The 15347-nt window shown below is 38.2% G+C and overlaps 1 protein-coding gene across 2 annotated transcripts; it reads left to right on the top strand.

Moving 5' to 3' along the window:
* The first annotated feature begins 160 nt into the window (after window positions 1-160).
* Window positions 161-14653, top strand: LOC110067287 (cell division cycle protein 27 homolog). Of its 2 annotated transcripts, XM_020774602.2 has the most exons (18): window positions 161-294; window positions 1411-1486; window positions 2553-2700; window positions 2887-3012; window positions 3142-3239; window positions 3746-4127; window positions 4219-4330; window positions 5031-5249; window positions 6031-6102; window positions 6711-6849; window positions 7501-7673; window positions 8399-8450; window positions 9085-9185; window positions 9882-10090; window positions 10515-10632; window positions 11218-11346; window positions 12062-12136; window positions 12663-14653. In XM_020774602.2, exons 1-18 carry the CDS (start codon window positions 271-273, stop codon window positions 12873-12875), a joined length of 2466 nt encoding a protein of 821 aa, XP_020630261.1. In that variant the 5' UTR covers window positions 161-270; the 3' UTR covers window positions 12876-14653. The 2 variants fall into 2 exon arrangements, with proteins under 2 accessions (XP_020630261.1, XP_089153045.1); XM_089296919.1 differs by lacking the exon at window positions 161-294 and having other exon boundaries at window positions 1354-1486.
* The last annotated feature ends 694 nt before the right edge of the window (window positions 14654-15347 follow it).

Consider the following 15347-nt stretch of genomic DNA (forward strand, 5'->3'; position numbering starts at 1 on the left):
TGTTCACAATACGAGGAAATTCGAAGAACCACATCTCCCTGTCAGGTGAGTACCTTCCCTCTCGGGAAATTATTTTTGGGAAAATCATCAAAGCGCCTTATTCTGCGCCCGCGAGCAAAATATTCGTCAGGAGGTTTCTTTTGAGGATGCGCAGAAGGATCGATTTTTCCCAGCGCCGAATTCAAGTTGGAATGCTAATCGAGAATTTTTCAACGTTTTACGCGGATTTTAGTACAAAAATAAGCTGTTCGAGCTTAGTTTTTATGGATTATGGTCTGCGAGGAACCGATAAGGGTATGATATCCTTTAATTTTCTGCTTTGATTTGTTTACAATTTTTATTAAGATTGCATTTTGACAGTTTGGGGCGCGGGATAGTTGGATTTGAAGGGATTTATTCCTTTGGAAGCAAAAATCTATTTAACTCCCAGCCTAAATTGTTCAACTTTATTGTAGAAATATCTTTATTACCAGCGAGTGAAGTCTCGTAGGAGCTGAGCGACTCCGTTGCTTTGGGTGTTTGACTCACTTGATGAAAGCAAATTTGAAAATATTTTGAACTGAACATCACTTTGTGCTTGCCTTTTAGCTACTGAAAAATTTAACCATGGAACGACTATGAAACGCAAGCAAAGTTGTTGATTTTTGTCAAATATTGTTTTAAGTATTTACATATACAGAAGAAGCATTTTCTTTATCACTTCATTTGATCACCACTTTGTTTCGTGAAGGATTGTGTGTGTGTTGTTAATGCTGAAATACACACACAGCGCCGTCTCTCATTAAACATTTAAGTAAAAACATTCAAGTGCCTTACTGGACATCTGGCTTTCCTTTCTTTTAAAGGATGTTCACTTAATGAAATAGCAGTCTAAATGTATATGTGGATGATGGATTTTAGCACTCTTGTGTTTCAATAAGCTCGGAATAGTGCAAGGGTTCAGTACATGTACATGTAGCTACCAGAGCATGGCACTTCAGTTTTGGTAGACCATAGAGATTTTATCAAGAGATTTAATTATTCCATTGTGAGCACACCAAATTTACCAGCTGCATGTGCATTTAGACAGGGAGATATGGACAAATCAGCAAAGCTCTTCCATACACATGTACATGTCCCTGCTCCAGAAATGTGACTAAAATTCACAGTGACACATTGGGCATTTTGTGATGTACTAATTCAATTAGTGAAAAGCAAAAGTAGGACATTTTGATTTAAAAAATAGTTAGACTGTAAAAATGCCCTGGTGAAAATTTTTCAGGGATTGCAAAGGATCTGAAAGATTTTCATAAGGATAAGTTACTGATTTTAAATTCAGAATCTTGAAAATTCTCTGCTGGTTTTTAACTTGAGAAGGTGTGAACTTCTATGCACCAACTACATCCATTCTATATTTTGTCTTTTTTACAGGCATCTATATGGCATGCTTTGAGCCATTATGCCTATGACGATGCAATCTTCCTTGCTGAACGACTCTTTGCAGAAGGTAATTTATAACCTTTACATGCTCAATCTCAAAAGAGCAATTCTCCCAACTGATTTTTATACTTTTCTTTCAATGTTAGTATCGAGAATTCAGTGGTATATCAAGATTATATCTTCCAGCTGATGATTTTCCCTTATTTAAGTGCCCAAACTGGTACAGTCAACAGATCTCTATTTACTTTTTCAACAATAAGTGTTTTGGGTCAATGTTTGGCCTACATAATGCTGTCGGTTTACTGCTGGCTGACTGTCGGTAATGTGTTGGCATTTTGTTAACTGACAGTTGATCGACAGTTTACTGACAATTGAAAATGGGAGGCATTCTTTACTATTTCCGAAATTGTAACAGTCTGATAAACAGTAACCACATAAAAGTATGCTCAATAGCATTCATTTGAATGGTCACACACTAGGGTTTTATTCACAGACTTAAACGTTAGAACCACTTGTACAGCATAATAAATAATACCACATGAAAGTACTGCTCAATAGCTTTTATTTGAATGGTCACACACTAGGGTTTTATCTGAATACTTAAAGTTAGAACTGCCTTGTACAGCATAATATTCAACTAATAAAACAGTACCACATGAAAAAACTGCTTAGTAGTTTTCATTTGAGGATTTAATTCACCGTATAAATTTAAAATTACATTGTATAGCATACTATTTAACAATTAAACTGGTAGCTCACTACAGCTACTGGTCAATAGCCCATGAGGTGAAGCCGAATGGGTTATTGACCCGTGGTCCTTGAGGGTGAAGGGTCTAATTGTTTTAGTATCACCCAACTAGGTGGACAGAAAAGGCAATAATAAAGTTAGCAAATCCAAGTTGAAGAAATATTTATTTGGGAATAAAACAAAGGAAAGCATCACACTCTATTGCACCAATTTCACTACTTGAGGACTATTACTAATAGTCCTCTAGTAGCGTAGCCAATTAAAATGCAGGATTTGCGTTAGTCCACTAGTTAGGTGATACTAAGAAAGTATTCTGCAATCTTTTTCATTTGCATAACACTACAGAGGCTTTTTAGTGTTAAATCATGGTATATTTTTGTTCTAGTGGGTTCTGATGACACTCTGTACCTTCTGGCAACATGTTTCTATCAAGCTGGTTACTGCAAGAGAGCCTACTCTCTGTTACAAAGCAAAGGGTGCCCTACTCCACTCTGCCGCTTTCTATTTGCAAAATGCTGCATGGACTTAGATAAGTATGTTTGCATTCATCTGTTTTCCCTTTTTGCATGCAATTTATAACATTACAAGCACAGAATGTGCCAAAACTTCACTGGAGCCCACAGTGATCCATTGATGGTGAAGACCAGAATCACAGCATGATGTTATTAACTCAGTAAAAATTTTGTCCTTTCTTTTTGTAATTTTTACTTGTTGTTTAGACTTGCCGAAGGTGAAATGGCTCTTACAGGAGGATGTCTTACTAATAGCAAGCCTCTGGAGACCATAGCATCTGAATTTGGTTCTGCAGCAGGTTATGGACTGGCGCTTTTGGGTCAAATATGCAGGTTTGTTTTCTTTTCAAACAAGATATAAGTTCTATGTACAGGGAGATAATCTTTTTTCTCATATTCTTGAAAGTTGCTTTCGATATCTGTCATAATGGTATGTTTTGTACATTATTTCTTTTTTTTCAGGAAATCAGAACAGTTTACAAGAGCTGCAGAATGTTTTAAAAGCAGTCTGAAGTACAATCCATATCTATGGAGTTCATTTGAAAATCTTTGTCAGCTAGGTACAACTTCAGTTTTGTGTATTGTCAGATTCAGATATCATGCATAGGGCAGCTGTGTTTAGTCAAAATGTTTAAAACCTCAAGATATGACATAACCACTTGTTAAAAATCACCGATCATCATGCTTAAATTCCTTCATTTCACCCTCCTAGTGCCAAAAGGATTTACTGCCCAGTGATTGAATTAACATTGGAGGAGATTTAACATTGGAGGAGATGTTGATTTTCACTTTCAGCAACCCCTGATGAACATTGTTGTGTTTGAGTTTGGATTTGCTATCTTTCTGCTGCATGCCGTGTAAATGTTAATTTGCGTTGTACATGTATATGTTTTGCTTCAATTTTACCCTTGGTACAAATTGGTATTTTCCTTTATTGTGGTGTATGGCAATTCATGTTAAATTGAATTAAACAGGAAAATATCAAAATGTACCAAGAGTAATATAATGTGAACAACAACATATTCATTTAAGTTATTTTTCTATTTTTCATCATTTATTTTTTCAGGAGAAAAGCCAGATCCTGCTGATTATTTTAAGTCATCGTCCTGCCCAAAAATTACATCTTCCATTTCAAACAGAGAGCACATGACTGTAGGATCTTCCACCATCACTATGGATACCACAAGCCCATCAGACAATCAGCGACGTAAAAATGACTCAGTGTCTTCAGAAAATCTTGACCCTTCACAGAATTTGACCCCGCAGAACATTAGCATCCTTATTGGATCTTCTGTTCCTCCATCTAGACAAAGCTCAATTGAAATGTCAGGTAGCAGTTTTGCTGTGCAGTCTGCGGCTGTCAGTATTGTGGGCGAAAAGAGAATGCGTCAGAGGGTTGGTAGAAATCTTTTAGGAGCTACACAGTCAGCGAGTCCGCTAACGCCAAGGTATAATTTGTTATGTGACAGTAGTCCTTTGTATTTCTATACATTTTAATTATTAACAACTAATGTGTACTCTTTGTTGGCTGACTTATAGTTTTGGAATGCTGTCATCGGATACACCAACTAATGACCAAAATACTGTGCCATTTATTACCCCATCTCCAGCTGTTGGTGAAAGCCATGCCCCTAAAGCACCCCTTAAAAAGGTTTGTATCTGTTACAGTTAAACCCTGCAATCTCAAAGTCTAAGGGAAACCAAAAAAGTTCCAGATTGCTGGGGCTCAAGGTAGTTGAAAGTAAATGGCTGAAAAAGCATTTCCAAGGGAAAATGATCTGAGTTCAAAATAGCAAAGGTCTACTTTAATATCTTTTGGTCCTTTCAGTACTGTAAGTGTGATTTATTACAAGAAAGTGATCTTAGACAGAGAGCATAAACAATAACAGGATTGCCACAGGTCAGGAAATGGTCAGGAAAAAATTCTTCAAGGTCAGGGAAAAGTCAGAGAATTTTATTTTGAGTCAGGGAAAATTGGCATTTTGAAAAAAAGTTAGCTAAGGATAAATTGAAATAATTTAATACAGCTGATTTAGTACCATTGAAGGCTGGAAGAAACATTTGGGGTCACTGTGATCACAACAATATTTTTACTTTATGAAGACAGAAAATTTATTGAAAACATGCATTATCAGTCTCATTGGATGAGTGGAAAGGATGGCTGTAAGTTCATGCCAGAAGCTGGTACTAGATCTGACATTTTGTATTTAATATGTGGTCAGGGAAATTTGTATTTTTATCAGGGAAAAGTCAGGGAATTTTGATAAGCGATTACTGTGGGAACCATGGATAGAACACCCTAAAAGTCAGTCATTATCAACAACTTCAAGTTTGAATTTATTTTCCTTTAGGGAGGCAATCGAAGAAGTGATTCATCGGCTAAACCTGTGACGGCCATCACATCTAGTGTCCATAGTGTGCATTCACCGTCAACACTATTTACATCGTCTCCTCATGGCTCTGGACATCAGAACTTCTCATCAAATGTGCCCAGTGTACGACGAAGCTCACGGCTGTTTACACTGTCTTCTAGTAACAGCACAGTCAGTGGTTTTGATTCAAGTAACAAAGTAAGCTAATTGCTCCTTACATTGTAAATACTTCCTAAAGAAAGCCCCATCTGATAGCCTGGGGTGTGTGGATTCTGTCCTTTACTTGCCCTACCAGCAAGAGATGTTTTTTTGAGGATGATTTTTAGGACAGTCGAATTACAGATTGAAGACATGCGAGAGATTATGCTCGTAAACAATTGTCTAGAGACTCCATAGTTACTGCATAATTACACCTTGCCTGTAGGGCAAGCTCAAAAATTAGTTTTCTTCGTACCCAGCTGAAGCTGTGTAGCTGTGAGAAAGTAATCAGCATTTTAAGAGAATGATGTCCTGAGGCTCTAAAAAAATTCTCTTTGCTGAGATTCTTCTGAAGCCTCAAAACATGACAGACAAGGGGCATGATTACAGAGGTGACAGGAAGTCTTTAGGAAATGCAAGAAGAGAGGGCAGGAAGAAGGACCCCCCCAGTGGGGGGAGCACTGTTCAACATTATGCAACATTTTGCAATAAAAAGGTCGACAGAGGTTGGAGACACTAAGGAAGAAGTACATGTATATATGTAGGAGAGTGATAAAGAAACACTGAATCTCAGATACTTTTCTGTGGGCAATGGAGTGAGTGTGTGACAACAACATACTGAAGCCAAACATCTTCTTTTGTGTTGTTCATCTGCCACTCATATATACATGTACAGCAAGTACCATATATGTTTTATTTCATAGTTAGTACAGAAGAATGAAATTAGTACATCAAAACTATGCAATAATGTAATTCAAGTATTGTTAATTGTATAATTTAGGATCGAAGAACAAAAAGTGCCAGAGTTTCTTCACCTTCATGTAGAACTGCTGTTAGTAATGTAGTAAAAAAGGTAAGGTTGTAGTAATAAGGTAAGACAGAGTCTGTTCCAGATCCAAGGATCACGGAAGTCACATCATTACACATTGGTGTCAGCCCCTTAACTCTGTAACACGATGGTATCCAACGCAGGAAAAACCCAGGTTCCGTTGCCCAGGGCAAGTAAATTTTTCTCTTGGGCAAGTGAAAACAGAAGTTCAATATTTAAGTGGGGCAAATGAAAACTGAAATTTATTGGCCCATTGGGCAAGTGGATATTAAAATTTTTTCTTGGCCCTAGAATCTAGGAATATTTTTTGGTATTTTATTAATTTTATAGTAGACTCTTGCTTTCCTCCCATCACTACTCAGTCTTGCTCCTGAGTGGAGCAAGGCATTGTGGAAGCAAATTGTTTTGCTCAGAAACACATCTTACTGAGAGTCAGATAGTGTCTCTCAGACTCAAAGAACTTGAGTCGGTGCTTTCAATAAGATTTGAAATAGGTGCAGTGCGCAGAGAGAGTCCTGTCTGATAGCCTGACGTAGCTTGCCTGGGGCAGCAAGGCCCATAACAATCTCCCTCCATAGGGTCAGGATCAGGAAAGCTCTGTAAATGATGTTGTTATTCTTAATTTATTCCAGACTCGACGTCAAACAAGAAGCTCCACTCCTCAGCCGTTGGCTCCTTGTGTTGAGAATGTTATTCAAGAAGAATCATCAGCACAACAAAACACTGAGGGAAAGGGTCAGGGAAAGTTGTCACCCATTCAAAGCAGTATGGGTATGTCTCCTTGCTCTTGATACTTGCACATTTGTTAGTGGATATTTTCCTTAAGCAGAAAAAAACTTCATTTCTATTCCTGACTTTAGTTTGGTCCCTAACATTCATTTGAATAAATGCAAATTGTATATATCTTATTAACCAAGCACGAGGGCTGTACTGGAAGAATATTGGCCAGAGATCTTGACAGTATGGACCTAATGCAGCGAGTTCTATACGGAAAAAACCCAGGTCCAATTTTCTCCCAGTCTGATCTGAGCAAGCTTGGTCAATATGAGATTTATTACACAACTGAAGCTACCAGAAAATCTCAAGAGTGATCTTGTGGGATCATTGGGAAAAGTGCACGGTCCAATACTTAGACAATAATTATAAGACCACCAATAAAGCAATTTGATTAGTTGATTTTAGTTATTGGCCCTCTGAACTAACCTTGTGTTGAGTGTTTTCACATGACGTCCAAAACAATGAAACAGCAGCCATGCTGGTTTTCCAAATCAATCTTCTGGGAGTGGAAATCTTTTCTTATGAAAACGTTTTCTTTTGTTCCAGTAAAGTTGCATGGCTGCTGGCCACATGAGGGAAAACACTTTATTGGATTGAAAATAGTTTCTTTCTTAATGTCTTTTTCTCTGTTTAATTTCATTTTAGATGGGTTGATGTCATTATTGAAGCAGATAGGCCAAGGATATGTCCACCTTAGCTCTTATGAATGCAAACAGGCATTAAATGCCTTTTCAGCTTTAGCTCCACACCATTACAACACAGGATGGGTATTGACGCAAGTGGGACGTGCCCACTTCGAACTAGCAGAATATCAGCTGGTAAAATATTATTATTTATAATCGATCGAATATTTTTTGCTCACAGGCTATTGGTCTAAACGTGTCACTTGACCTGGATATGCCCCAGCCAAAACTGGAGAATATCCAAGTGATATTTGTATTACAAAAAATATTTGAAGTATAATTAACACAATAGCCTCCATTTGACTTTAAATATACCCTAAGATGTTTTTTCTTTGAACCTCACTATTTTCCTTGAGCTTTGCTCAGAAAAATGTTCGCTTCCTGGAACAGACAATGTCTGCTGACAAATATCCGAACATATTTTCCCACCAAATGCAGGCTATTGTTTATATATATACCAAAAGTTCTAAGTTCTAAGCTCATGTTGTACATGAAGTTGTGGTTGAGTAAACTGACATATCTACCAATCCATGATGTTTGTCAAATCAATTGACAACAAAATAATTATTTTATGACAGAGCTTTCAATTTGAAATGGTTTTTTAATACTGCGTATCAGTGTCTCCCCCTTCTCCCATGTATAAGTCCCTCCAGCTGTGGAGGGAAGTCCCTCCACCCTTACAAACTAACATGGCCTAAGAGTTGTGAAATAAAAATGTTGAATTGCAAAATTTTTTAATATTGGCACTATCTGCTAATGCTATTTGCTAGAAATGTTGAAGCATCTTAGTGCTTTAAAATTTTTCTATTTTAAACAGTAATCCTAAATGTGATTTTGTTGTTTGCTTGGATGTTTTACAGGCTGAGAAAGTTTTTGCCAAAGTCAAACAACTAGAACCCTACAGAATTGAAGGTAAAAATTTTGTGTGAAGTTGATAAGTCATCTGTGACTTTAATGCTAAAAATAGCGTAATATCTCATGATAAAGGTAAAGTTTGCATTGGAGCAAAGTGGCCCATCAGGCTGGGACTTATCTTTGGTTTCTGTGACATGAAGCCACTAGGAGTATTTCTATTCCCCCCTGGATGGGATGCTGGTCAATCGCAGGGTTACCCCTAGCATTAAGTCCGTCGGTACCCATTTATACACCTTGGTGCAGAGAGGCACTGTGAGAGTAAAGTGTCTTGCCCAAGGACACAACCCAATGTTCCGGGCCAGGACTTGAATTTAGACTGCTGGATCTGGAGGCAAGCGTACTAACCATGAGACTACCATGCCTCTCATCAAGAGATTATGATCCTGTCCCATATAATATCTCTGGGGGCTTACACTTTAGGTGTGAAATCCAGGATCCTAGGATATGTGATATGTGACATGTTTTACTAACCTCCCAACTCTGGGAAATCTTGGGAGGCTCAGCGCCCATGTGGTTTGTTCTTTGTTCTCGAAAGGTCTTAGGCAAAGTCTTTTAGTATTACTCTTGCCACTTGTACTAACCCTGGCATTAATATTTGCTTACTCATTTTTTCCTGTTTTCTTTCCGTCAGGCTTGGATCTCTATTCTACCACTCTGTGGCATCTTCAGAATGAAGTGGCTTTGTCAGCTTTAGCTCAAGACTTAGTGGAATCTGATCGCACATCCCCACAGGTAAGAACATAACCATTACAAAATCTCAATTCAAGAGTAGCAAAAGCATAAAAAACTATTGAATAAAGAAATGATACACAAGAGAACAATTGCTTACTGAAATGGCTGGGCTTTGTTTGTTCCAGTCTCACATGACAAATGCTTCTTTTCACATGCCCAGTTTCAACCCCTGCTAAAGACGGGCGCTCGAGATTCAACCTGAGAAATTTCAAACTGATGACATAGCTGTACTAAGGTCCTTGTTCTCTGATTGGTTGTTGCGTGCAAAAATTCATACCCTAGCAACATCCAATCAGAGATATTACATGGATCTCTGTAGAGTACGTCATTAGGATGGAATTTTTAGATCAAATTTCAAACTTCTCTCAAGTGAAGATAATTTTATGGGCGAACGGAGACGACTGTTATTACGTGACATTTGTTCCTTAGCATCTATGGAAGGTGCGATGCCACCGTGGTTAGTCCATTAAACTCCAGACTGAGCCTTTTGAAGAAACATTTGAGTTCACTGTGATCTCAATTAATGAAAAAGGAAAATTTATAGAAAACCTAGCAGTCTTAATGAAAGGACGGCTGCAAGGGAAGGTTAGAAGCTGCTTCTCCTGATTGACTTTTTGCATATATTTTGGTCAGGGAATTTTAAAAAGCTGATATCTGTGGCAACCATGAGTAAATAATTCTTTCTTACTTTCTTAGGCTTGGTGCGCCACTGGCAACTGTTTTAGTTTACAGAAGGAACACGATACAGCCATAAAGTTCTTCCAGCGTGCTGTTCAGGTGAATCCTTCCTTCACGTACGCCTACACATTGCTCGGCCATGAATATGTACTCACAGAAGAACTTGATCGAGCCATGTCTTGCTTCCGCCAGGCTGTCAGGACAGATTCACGCCATTACAATGCCTGGTTAGTGTACTTTTTTAAATTTATTTTCATTTTGTTTTATTTGCCATAAAAAAGGTCAAAAGAAATTACAGTTATTAAAGTATGCAAAAAATAGAGAAAAAATGGTGAGGGAACCTAATAAAAACCACGAGGCTTGTAAACTTAGTTCCCTTCCAAGAAATACCAGATGACTAAAACTATACATTATTTTGTAAATGACTTTGATTTTTCTAGAAATATTTAACTTAGTAAGGTGAGGAAGGTTTTCAACTTCTTGTAGGTTTAGGTTATTGACGGGCAGCAAGCCTTGATATCAATTCGCAAAAACAATCGGAAGCCATTGCATTGCTTTTGATCGACAAGTTCACGTGGCAACCAGCTGCAAGTGATTGACATACCACTGATTGCATTACAACGTAATTTATCATAATGTATTTACTTGTAGGTACGGTATTGGCATGATTTACTACAAACAAGAGAAGTTTAACTTGGCTGAAATCCACTTTAGGAAAGCTCTGTCGATAAATCCGTCTAGTTCTGTGTTATATTGCCATGTTGGTGTGGTAAGTTATCGTTTATAAACAGACTGTTAGGTGACATGTGAAAGCTGACATCTCATGGAAAACTAAAAAATTCCTTTGAAGGAGGACCGTTTATAACTGGCTCGCTTTGCATGGGTTTTTTAGATAATCTCTTTTGTACAGGAATTTGGTATTTGCGCACCCCTCCCCCCCTTCTCTATAATGATCACGTTTTCAGTCAACCCATTTTGTTTATTATTGCTGGAATTTTTCTACCTTAACAACTGTTATTTTGAATTTCCTTCGGTTTGAAAGTAATTTTGTAGATTAGAATGACTCTTGACAGTTTTTACTTGCTTGTCAAGGTATTTCGCATTTGTTTTGTTTTGCATAACACGCTACGCGATTGGCTAAAGAATATCGCGCCACTTTGCTAAGATGGACAGTGACACGCTCGCACACTCGCACCGTTTTCGCGCACTTTGCGCCGGCTACATACTGTTTTGATTGGTCCTTTGGATTGTCTGTTTCCTTTGTGATTGGCCAGAGTGATTACTTTGGTTTTGCTTTGATTACACCCGGAAACCTCTCTGTCATGACGTAACACTGTTCTCTTGTATTTCTCAGGTACAACACGCAATGAAGAAATCTGAAGCAGCTCTTGTCACCATCAACAAAGCTATGACTATTGACCCAAAGAATCCGCTCTGCAAGTTTCATCGTGCCTCAGTCTTATTTTCAATGGATAAACATCAGGTATGGGCCGGTTCCTATGATTCTAAATTCTCTATTCGAGCTGTGCTTTAATTCGAAAACTTTTTATTAATGAAAACCAGTTGAGACCGCACAACAACTATTTTAAATGGCCGTACCTTTTTAGGAAGACGTTAGGAAGTTCTAACTCTAGAATGATCCTGATTATTTCAGACGTGTAATACGTCTCAGAGACAATTAGGGACAATGAAGACAACACAAAGGAGCTCAGTCACGTTTTTTTTTTTTCTTTTTGGTTATTTTGGCCACGTACAAAATTTCCTTTAAATTGAAGGAAACCTGAAAATAATAGTTGACCAAGATAGAAAAACACTAAGATCACAATAAACCATAAAGGAACAACGATGGTTAAGGATGGAGAAGATTTACACGGATTACAAACGACGAACTTGAAAAATTTAGGCTAAACTTTTCAAGATGCGCAAACTGTGACGTAGCCCCTTTAAATGTCCGATGACCTGAACGTCATTTTTCTCAAAGACCCATAAATCAGGCAAGACACGATATTTATTGCCCTTGTGTGCCGTCTTTTCGTCAAGGTAGTTACAAAATCGACCCAGGATTGAAACGAGCCTCTCTCTTGACGATTTTCAATGTCAAAAAGAAAATTTGAGCATCTGGATTAAATTTGTCATGTCACACATCTTTTCAGATAAATACAACTAATTGATTAAACTTGTGTCCTACCCTGCAACAGGAAGCACTGGAAGAACTAGAGGAATTGAAGAAAATTGTTCCGCGAGAAGCTCTTGTCTACTTTTTAATCAGCAAGGTTAGTTTACCTGAACACTTTGATTAACAATGTTCAGCTTTAAAACTCTCCCAACTGAGTTAATGACATTCTCTATAACTGCACTTGAAGAAATTGGTTTTTAATCGAGAGGTTTGTCTTGAAATTATCACGTCCTATAATCTCATTAACCACCTGGTTGAATTTCGCATAAAAAAGTTAAGAGGAGATGGTTCTTAATCAGGGAGGGTTAACTAACTCCTAGGACTACTGGCGCATCAGGGCGATGCTTAACTGTGGTTTCATTTAGCTATAAGCGACTAAGAGTATTTCTACCCTTCCCCCCCCCCCCCCGGATGGGATGCTAGTCCATCGCAAGGTTATCCCCAGCATTAAATTTGTTGGTACCCATTTATACATCTACGGTGGAGAGAGGCACTGTGAGAGTAAAGTGTATTGCCCAAGAACACAGCACAATGTCACCGGCCAGAGCTTAAACCTGGACCTTTTTCTTCTACAGACGTAAACTTTGCAAACTTCCTACTGACATTTTGCTCGATTTGGACAGGTCTACAGAAAACTGGGACAAAACCACCTAGCACAGATGAACTTCTCCTGGGCGATCGATTTGGACCCCAAGGGCGCGAACAACCAAATCAAAGAAGCCATTAACAAGCGATATGTCTCAGATGATGACGACAATACCATGGGCCTCGAAACCAATGACACCATGGACCAATCTGTGGGCGTTGATGATCTTTCGGATGAAGAAGGGGACTAATTTTTGAACAAACTTGAAACTATTTAGCTGCGAGTTAAGACACGTAGCAAATTGTCCTCTTGAGAAAATAGAAAAACAAATTATTTTACAAGAATGTCGTTGATCCCATGAGCTAAAAGGTGGCCATTTCAGAATATGATTTTTTTGAGGTTTCTCTATTGTTCTGGTGAGATGAAATTTGCCAAGATGATAATTAATTTAGTGTTCGAGGAACCCAAGGGACTGGGTAAGACCAGATGCATTGGTCGAGGGAGGACTGTAACAGCTTGTTTCAGTTTTACTCCTTCATGAATGACAGCTGGATGATGGGGACTGGGAGTTATTTTTGTTCCCAGAAAAAATCGGATAGGAAACGCTTAGCTAGTTCGTTAGGTATGGAATATTTTGTGATATAAGTTATAGCCAATATGTAGTTTTGAGGTCTTCAAAATGACCCGAATCACATACATCAAACACTTGTTTCAATTTATCATTTTTTTTAATGCGATAGAAAGTAATTTGTTGTTATCTAAGTGATATTCCAATTTGAATTTAAGTATTAGTGTAAACATTAATTATATTTCGAATTCTGAGTTTTTATACTAATGTAAAATGCGATACTTTTGTCATTCGATACAATCTTGATTGACACCATTTTGTTGGCTTCTGCCGTTACTTAGCCAATCAGAGCCAGGCTAGTTTGATAGGCGGCGACATCAAAGTAGTCCTTTACCAATGAATTGCGCGTGCAGTTATTGGCTCTTTGCATCGTTAAGTAGTTCAAATGAAAATGGAAAGCCAGAAACCGTTTTCAAAACTTGATGGACTGAAAAATATTTTCAGTCCATCTCGTTTCAGTGTTACCAAGCACTGGAATATTTTTTTTAAAGCCCATGCTTCAGAATCCTGCTCATTCTATAATTCCAACCGTCTCTGACCAATTGGTTCTAGGAGCTAGAGGGATGACATCGTTTCAACGATTATTATTATTTTTTAATAAGTTTAGCCCAGTGTAACAGTGAAAAGCAATTATTTTTTGAGCTACAGCCCACACCAAAAGTCCAACACATTCTGTTTTGATAAGTAGTTTTAACAAGCTCAAGAAATAACCAGTAACTGAAGTTTTCAGTGCGCAGAAAACAAAAGAAAAAAAGAGAGAGACAAGGAAAGTGTATCGCTGGCGATTACACTTTAACCCAAGCAGTGCCGTTTTTGGAGGGAAGCCTTAGTTACCGAAGATTTTCCGATTCTTTTCAGCCAATCGACAATCGTACGAGCCCGAAGGTAGTCGTGCGTTTTAACAGTAATTTACCGCGGGCTCAGACAGTTGTCGAAGACGGATCAAATCTCTCTGACAGTTGAGATTTTGAAGAGTCATAAATGATTAGAAAAAAGAAAGACGTTAGCCTGTGGACTGCAGCCAGATATTCAGTTTGGGCTTTCTTCTGCATACAATTTAGTTGTAGCTCAGTTTATTTTTTCAGGAGCTAATACTAGCTTTTACTTCGCGCAAAACTCCAATTTTTTTGCTTGCCTTTACAGACTTGTTCCCAGGGTCTCTCTTGAGAACAGAGACCTCGAGAACGAGGTGATGGCCTCTCTAAATGTGTGAACTTACCATGTCAGAATTCGAAGAATTGTAAACTTTTATTTAAGTCTAATTTATATCTGAGAAAAAAAATGAAGGTTCCTCACTTGTAATTATCTCTAATTTTCAACACATTTTTGGTGTAATACTATGAAACTGCTTTTTTCTTTTCTCTTTTTTTTTGAGTAAATACATAATTATTATATTTCCAGCAGGGGCTCCTGATTACCAGCTGTTACACTATTTTACTAAAGGGATTTGTTCCTAAACGTACGCGAGCTCGATTTCAATCGATTGTCTACGTTTGGAGAGTTGCAAAATCAAACTGATCATGGTCTAGTATAGGGTAAGGGACTGCAGCCAGATATTCAGTGTTCCAGCGGCACACCCCTACCCAAAGATTTACGGAATACCCTCACAGGGCCTTAGCCCATACTGATACATGTAAAAGGGCTTTTCTGCTCTTTCATTACATGTACTCAACTCTTGAGAACAGGTAATGTTGGTCTTAATTTCCTAAAATTTCCAACACTATCGACAGTGACAGATGTAGAATAGTCTATTCTTCTCTATAACTGCGCGCGGTGATGGTTGCCCTTCGCCGTGTTTACCACACCCAAAAACTGGCAAGAAAGTCGAAATTTACGCACAAGCAAAGGCAAAGCTTTAGCCAAAGTTTTTGCCCCTGCGAACGCAAGGGATTTACGCCGATTGTTTTCCACGTAGCCGAAAATAATCGGCAGCTGGGTGAAAGAACTTGTTGAATCCGTCTGGCCTAAAAATCTGGGCCGGGTAGGTCAAGGCCCGATTAAGCTGTTTTGTAACTGTCCGGCGAAGTCTTCTGTTTATATTGTTTGTCCCTCAGTTTTGAGTTTTGAGCTACATAAAACATAAGAAGTGTAAAA

The sequence above is a fragment of the Orbicella faveolata genome, unplaced genomic scaffold (genome assembly GCF_042242905.1).
Source record: "Orbicella faveolata isolate gen_17 unplaced genomic scaffold, um_ofav_v1 contig_27, whole genome shotgun sequence".
Taxonomy (NCBI): domain Eukaryota; kingdom Metazoa; phylum Cnidaria; class Anthozoa; order Scleractinia; family Merulinidae; genus Orbicella; species Orbicella faveolata.